This window comes from Helianthus annuus, chromosome 6, assembly GCF_002127325.2.
Source record: "Helianthus annuus cultivar XRQ/B chromosome 6, HanXRQr2.0-SUNRISE, whole genome shotgun sequence".
In the NCBI taxonomy this organism is placed as follows: Eukaryota; Viridiplantae; Streptophyta; class Magnoliopsida; order Asterales; family Asteraceae; genus Helianthus; species Helianthus annuus.
Window position 1 is genome coordinate 13,833,151 of NC_035438.2, and position 7,976 is coordinate 13,841,126.

Consider the following 7,976-nt stretch of genomic DNA (forward strand, 5'->3'; position numbering starts at 1 on the left):
GCCCTCGATTTTCTTGACTGTATATCTCTTAAATGTCAACATATACACGTGTGATTTAGTTTACGAAGATTTTTCAATGCCGAGAACCTCGATCAGAGAGTAAAAAAGGGGTAAGGTTAACAATGGTGTAAAATTAAAATGGGATATACCGGGCTAGGATTCGAGTTACAGGAACAAGGGCCAAACCAACCACCCAAGAATCGAATCGTCGAGCGAAAACACTTGACAACCTCCTAGAAGCAGCTTTTCTTGCCACCAGACCTTTCTCCATCAGTTAGGAATCTGATGCCGTCACTAAACACATTCCTTAAATAGTAGCCATTTGTTGAGTGTTTTTTTTTTGTGTCTAATCCGAATATATATCACCATTGCACTTGATTTTCTTGACTGTATATCTCTTAAATGTCAACATATACACGTGTGATTTAGTTTACGGAGATTTTTCAATGCCGAGAACCTCGATCTGAGAGTAAAAAAGGCGTAAGGTTCACAATGGTGTAAAAATAAAATGGGATATAACGGGCTAGGATTCGAGTTACAGGAACAAGGGGCAAACCAACCATCCAAGAGTGGAATCGTCGAGCGAAAACACTTGACAACCTCCTAGAAGCATCTTTTCACGCCACCAGACCTTTCCCCATCAATTAGGAATCTGATGTCGTCACTAAACACATTCCTTAAATTTTAGCCATTTGTTGAGCGTTTTTTTTTTGTGTCTAATCCACATATACATCACCATTGCCCTTGATTTTCTTAACTGTATATCTCTTAAATGTCAACATATACACGTGTGATTTAGTTTACGAAGATTTTTCAATGCCGAGAACCTCGATCAGAGAGTAAAAAAGGCGTAAGGTTCACAATGGTGTAAAATGAAAATGGGATATACCGGGCTAGGATTCGATTTACCGGAACAAGGACCAAACCAACCACCCAAGAATGGAATCGTCGAGCGAAAACACTTGACAACCTCTTAGAAGCAGCTTTTCTTGCCACTTGACCTTTCTTCATCAATTAGGAATCTGATGCCGTCACTAAACACATTCCTTAAATTGTAGCAATTTGTTGAGTGTTTTTTTTGTGTCTAATCCGCATATATATCACCACTAGGTTATTCCCCGGGTAGATACCCGGGTAGGAAAATTTAAATTACAATCAAAAGCAACAATAGTATACGGGTTCAATAGTCATCAACACACCCTTAAATCTTTTTATTAATATGTGTGTTGAGAAATGATATGTTTTTTTATTTTTTGAAAAAAAAAATACATTTAAACATGATCCTTGAAATAAAAGAAATGTCCCGTTACTTATTTATGAAGTTTTCTTTATAAGCCGTGTACAAAAACATCAAGAAAAAGACAAATAATTTTACATTTACAATTTATTAAAAGTAACATGAGATTAGTCCACTCTTTACTATCGATCTTCGCAATGGCCGTATTTGAAGTTGTAATAAAATTTAAAAATGACTTTAATAATATAATAATCGTGTAAACAAAAATGATATTAGCAGCCAGCTTACAACCAAGAAAAGCAATGAGAAATTTTGTTTTTATAGTTTTGATAATGATAAGCAAAAAATAAAAGTAACAAAGCTTCTTTCAATCCTCTCTATTAATTTTTCAAGTTTGTAGCATTACAACACTCACATTCCTTTCATTATTCTACCGTCTATCTCTAGTGTATTGTGAAAAGAGGTGAAATACAAAAGGAATTAACATATATGAATGGAAAAAGATCATAATTTCCCTAGTTCAAAGCTGCTAATTCCTAACACTCAAACTTAAATTACATTATCATAAGTGTATAAATAAAAGTAATGCAAATAAAGTACATTATATAAATTCCTCTGTTTGTCCGAAGAACATTTAACTGGCTTCTTAAATGTGTGAGGATTCTGCAATTTTAAAATGAAAAACAAACATTAGAATCGATCTTTTTCTTTTCACACCAACCAAAATTCAAGGAGAACATTAACTGGCTTCTCATCCCTATTTTTATGTATATACTACATAAAGAGAGGCTGAACGCACCTGAGTAGAACGGCAGGAGGCCATGAGTGGTTCAATGCGAATTAGAGTACGAATTAGGAAGGCCGTGATCGTAAATTCAAAATCCACAAACAACGATGAAACTGTTATCAGAATCATAATCCAATTCGTTATCATCTTATATCCAAAGCTTGAGCTCAACACGTTCAACACAAAATTTGTTAAACTGAGATTTTCATCATAAAACAAATGAGTTAGAAGGCTACCACCATTAAAGTTATTGCTCACATCTCTACAACCAAGCAAATAGAATTATTAGGAAAAAAAGTAAACCCTAAAACACATTCACATTCACACATATACAATGGTGTGGAATTAAGAAAATGCCCCAATAGTATCATTTACAGCTATGAATAATCAAAAGAAACTTGAAAAATACCACAAAATTAAAAGAGAATGATAGAATATACAAAAGACAAATCAAAATTATAAAACTACGCACATAAAAAAAATAAAATTTTACCTTTTCTCTCTTTCACAGGTCAGCTTCCCGAACTTGTAGCTCATTATCTCTCTTCTTGAAAGCCTTCAACAAAATTCCATTATTTTCAAGATTTGACACAACAAAATAATTAGAAGAATAAAGTAATAATGATGTAGTTTCGTGTGCGTTCAAATGGCTGAAGAACGATTAGTAATCAATGACGATAAATACGAACCAAAAGGTTCAAGAACAAAGCTTTTTTCAATAAAATTCAATAAAAGCTAACAACAAACCCTAAATCCCTTATTTAGTTCAACCATAAGACTTACCAAATAGGAAACAAAATAAAAAAGATTAGGAAAATAAAATTTGAATTAATAAAAAATATCTTGGACGCTCTACATCAAATAAACTCATAAAATGTAAATAATACAACATATAGAAGCAACATCAAACGGAATGTCAAGCAAGCCATTATAGAAATCAGCTAGTTCATGAGAAAACGCTAAAAGCATAGTTTGCAGCTGGAGGAACACTTTGATATAAAAAAACAACAAAAAACCAAATAAGCATTGTAAACTTGATGATTAAAGTGCAACTAATTGTATGCTTACCCCAGCGTGTAAGATAAATCTCAACTATAATTTGTCTTGCCGATGCCTTTCCCCACCCCCTGATGCTGATTATTTAAAGATTTGATTAAAATAACCCTCTATCTCAAAAAAGATAATACAAAAAAAAAACTTATTAGTAATACCTATCATTTAAGCAAAACTATCACTTTTACCTGATTAGCATATTATAATATAGCTTTAGCATTATCAATAATTTAATTCTTCATTTCAGCTCTAATCATACAATATGGTTAATAATTTTTTATCAAAAACACCCAGGTATTTGATCCACTTACCCTTAAACATGTAAACTCTTCACGGATTGTTTTATCAATCAATAGTCTTCCTGCCTACAAGTTTATTCACTAAAAAAGTCACACCAAGATAGTCACCAAAATAAATATAGAAAACCACGATATGTATTTTAATGATATATAAAATTCCGTCATTTAATACTTTTCCAAAATGATTTTAGTCATTACTGACATTCATGCTCCATATCACCAATTGACAAATACATGCTCCATATCTACTAAATGAGCAAGCAATCATGCTCATTATAGGTATTAAACACCTAATTATTTATGCAGAAAACTCTTTAATGATTAAATAATTGTAAAAAGTGGAAGCTTACCTATAATGATTGATCTGTCTAAACCAAGCCCATCCACGGTCCCGCATATATACATACACAAATGCACAATCAGCATAAACTAATGTCTGTAACTTTATATTAATCCAGATGTTTACCTGTAGTGCAGTTCTTTCACAAAACTCGACTCATCGATTTCAGACACATCCGAAATACAACTTGCAGCGTTTTCTCTAGCCTTTATAATACAACAAATATTTAACTTTAAACCTTCTTGTAAAAAGAGATAAAATATCAATTTAATATATATAAATGATTGCACAAATCGCTATATGCTTGTTCGTAGTTTTGCCCATATCAGACAAAACTATCACATGATTCTCCTGGAAAGCTGAGGATAAGCTCAGCTACTTCTTTCATTCTATCTACCGATGCAACCGAAGATCCACAAAACTTCATCACACATGATAGTTGGTTAGCTGATCCTTCTAAACCTTCAACTGTCGTTTTCATCATGGTTAAGGGGCGTCAGATTTGCACCAAAAGCTAAAGGTCGCGGGTTCGATTACGATCGTAAGCGCCAATAGCCTTGCCATTGAGTGAGGCTGACTTACCTCTCACACGTTGGGCCTGGGGCGGCCTGGTGTGAGCCGGTTAGCGTTAGCGTGTCCGGTCATACACGTTTATGCACCAAAGAACAAAACAATATCTTCAAACAAAGTTGATGATCGAAGCACTTTTAATATACTTTAATAACTTCAATAAAAGCTTACATACTAAACTGAATGAAAGACTGAAAGAAAGAATTCAATTAAGAAACTCACATCAACAGTGAACGATAAAATATCTCCTATGCAAATCGGGTCCTTGCTCATACGCATAAACAGAATATCACCCTGCAACATTTTTCAAATGGGTCATTAACAAAACTAAAATTTCATTACAAACACCATAACTATTCATACCAATCAGCGTCTTTTGCGTCCCTATTATTACATTATAATCATTTCATATTTTGATACTATAATGCGATTATGATGTTTTGTAGGTTAAACATAATGTTGGAATATGAGTCCGCTACTCCAGCATGGAACCAGAAATCAATTACAATTTGATGTTCAAGTGAATCGCTTTATCAAAAGTTAACCGTTACTCAAACAAAATAGTTCTTGTAATCGATTTTATCGATTGGTTATTTATAAAATATGAATAAATTAGCAAAAGGGAAGTGTTAGCGGGCCAGCCCAACCCAAACCCACTCTTAACTGTTACCCAGCGTCCCAACCTGCACGTTTTGCTACCTCTAGTTTAGGAATACAAGTATATAATAAGTAAAACGAAGCCTACCTTTAAATTTCCAAATTGATTAACCATTTGTGCATATATGAATATTGCTCCAACACCCGTAAATGCGAATAAGCAAGTAAAGCCTGTGATAAGAGACGGGCTTAAACCTATAAATGATTATAATAGCAATCAACATATATAGAAAGAAGAAAAGGCAAATTATCCTTAAGGGGGTGGTTTGGATGTGCTATTATTTAAGATTTTTTAGACATCAGAAGAAGGTTTGATTTATATGGTTTTTATAAATTTTTAAAACAAAAAAACCCAACATCTAGTTTGGCAAACCCCCACACCCCAACGTTCACCTCCACTGCCACTACCCTACCCCTCCTTTGACCAAAAATTTACCACCCCAAACTTAGATTTTAAAGTCATGAATAGGGTCAAACCACACAAAGTATTTGTGTAATCTACTCTAGTATTTATTAAAAATAAGAAATTACAATATTTAATTATATATTACATAGGCCAGCAGAGATACTTGTCTTACACGAAAAAAATCATAAACACTCTCATATCTTTAAGAAAAACCAGCTAACCTTAATGTTTTCTCATGGTGTGCATCTTTGATCTTCTCTCTGTCAGAATCTTATGCGGGTGTGACAAACAGGTGAACTAATTAACGTACAAGTTAGAGAAGCAGTTACTAACTCTCAATAACATCATGTTGTTATAACAACCTGTGTAGACATGTTTTATATGTGCACAGCAGAAGCAACAATGCCGCAAATCACCAGATAATCGACTCAAAACAACAAACTAATAGCACAGAAATAAATTCAAGTTTTATACACCAATTAAATGCTCAAAATAAAATATGAAACTTCAGCAAAATAAAAAAAATAATACCTTTGACATGAGAAAGAAGTGAAATGGGTAACCTAGTAATTACCAAAGTCATAGCCACCGACACCGCTGCCGGATCTGTTGGAATCCAATTAAGACAATCCAAATATGTATTCTACACAACATTAATTCACAAATAAAGAGGTAAACTGATAACTCAAGATGTTTACTTGTATAGCTGCTAATACACCACACGACCACCTTCTTGCTGAACTAATCCCATTGATGTTTCTTCATCAGGACTAAATCTACAAGATTTTTTTTATTAGAATAAGCAAGGAGAAGGGATTTACATAGCATACAAAATTACCTGATTTCTTTTTGATATAAAAAATAAATTATGAAGATTGCAAACACATTGTCTCATAAAAGATAAACGGCATTAACTTAAACCAATTCAATTTACCACAGCCACAAGAAACAGTAACAAAAAAAAGTAACTCCATTTGAAAGCAATCCATAACATTCCAGACCATCTTTAACAATCATTAGGGTTGTTGCACAATAACTACTTAAGAAAATGTATGTTCTTGACCAGTAACAGCCCTCAACCAGATTTTTTAGTGATGGAATGTGGAGCAAGCAATGGGTCAAAACGGGTAATCTTTAATACAAATCCAAAACAGGTCGAACCTTTAGGGCTGACCAGTCTGACCCATTCGACCCGTTTCCCATATCATTTCAAGACAAAACCAAAAAAAAAAAAAAACAAAAAAAACCTTATTCATTAAAGAAAAACAATTTTGTGAAGATTACCAGTGAAATCCCAATAAGAGGTGCAAACTTGAAACCCTAGAATGACGAAACTGAAGAGTTGAAAATATGGAATCCTAAATTGACGCAGGTGGCAAATATCGTCGTCATCTTCATCTCCTTCATCATCTGAGCAGACCTAAAACCCTAGAACGATACAAAAACACATAAACTTATTCGATTTAAAACTTAGGTTTTTTGAAACATGAAGAGCAGATCCGATCAAAAAGAAGCAGTTGATGAAACCCTAACTATATTAACTAAAATAATAATTTACCTGAAATCGACACCGAGGATCAAGAGCAATAAGATCATGGACCATTTGCAGATAGATCGATCAGATGGAGAGATCATATAGATGCTGCTGAAGGATTTAGGTCAGAAGGAAGCAGAGCCGTGTGAAGAGATAGAGAATTAGGTTTTCAATACATTTAAATATCGGGTCATAGTATGGATCCCGCACTTGCCCATATAATGAAAACAGAGACTCGAATTTTTGGAGCCAAAAGTGAAATTTAGAGGCTCTAATATTATGCCACATCAGCAAAATTTAACACATTTATTATATATAATAGATAATAGATAATAGATTGCCCTTGATTTTCTTGACTGTATATCTCTAAAATGTCAACATATACACGTGTCATTTAGTTTACGAAGATTTTTCAATGCCGAGAACCTCGATCAGAGAGTAAAAAATGAGTAAGGTTCACAATGGTGTAAAATTAAAATGGGATATACCGGGCTAGGATTCGAGTTACAGGAACAAGGGCCAAACCAACCACCCAAGAATGGAATCGTTGAGCGAAAACACTTGACAACCTCCTAGAAGCAGCATTTCTTGCCACCAGACCTTTCTCCATTAATTAGGAATCTGATGCCGTCACTAAACACATTCCTTAAATTGTAGCCATTTGTTGAGTGTTTTTTTTGGTGTCTAATCCGCATAAATGTCACCATTGCCCTTGATTTTCTTGTCTGTATATCTCGTAAATGTCAACAAATACATGTGTGATGTAGTTTACGAAGATTTTTCAATGCCAAGAACCTCGATCAGAGAGTAAAAAAGGAGTAAGGTTCACAATGGTGCAAAATTAAAATGGGATATACCGGGCTAGGATTCGAGTTACAGGAACAAGGGCCAAACCAACCACCCAAGAATGGAATCGTCGAGCGAAAACACTTGACAACCTCCTAGAAGCAGCTTTTCTTGCCACCAGACCTTTCTCCATCAATTAGGAATCTGATGCCGTCACTAAACACAATCCTTAAATTGTAGCCATTTGTTGAGTGTTTTTTTTGGTGTCTAATCCGCATAAATGTCACCATTGCCCTTGATTTTCTTG

The 7,976-nt window shown here is 34.1% G+C and overlaps 1 protein-coding gene across 19 annotated transcripts; it reads right to left on the reverse strand.

Moving 5' to 3' along the window:
• Positions 1–1,584: 1,584 nt before the first annotated feature.
• Positions 1,585–7,079, reverse strand: LOC110864771. 19 transcript variants are annotated; one of them, XR_004860111.1, is made up of 13 exons: positions 6,908–7,070; positions 6,634–6,777; positions 6,048–6,125; positions 5,571–5,955; positions 5,032–5,114; positions 4,509–4,580; positions 3,843–3,922; positions 3,727–3,740; positions 3,389–3,442; positions 3,093–3,157; positions 2,518–2,580; positions 2,037–2,220; positions 1,585–1,900 (listed from the first exon to the last, which is right to left on the reverse strand). XR_004860111.1 is itself a non-coding variant. In XM_035974406.1 (12 exons), the coding sequence occupies exons 6-12, from the start codon at positions 5,056–5,058 to the stop codon at positions 1,787–1,789; spliced, it is 558 nt and encodes a 185-aa protein (XP_035830299.1). In that variant the 5' UTR covers positions 5,059–5,114; positions 5,571–5,646; positions 5,881–5,955; positions 6,048–6,125; positions 6,634–6,777; positions 6,908–7,070; the 3' UTR covers positions 1,585–1,786. The 19 variants fall into 19 exon arrangements, 6 of the variants coding, with proteins under 6 accessions (XP_035830299.1, XP_035830301.1, XP_035830297.1 ...); XR_004860107.1 differs by having other exon boundaries at positions 1,591–1,900; positions 3,727–3,744; XR_004860113.1 differs by having other exon boundaries at positions 2,037–2,137; positions 3,727–3,744; positions 3,843–4,580; positions 6,908–7,077.
• Positions 7,080–7,976: the final 897 nt, after the last annotated feature.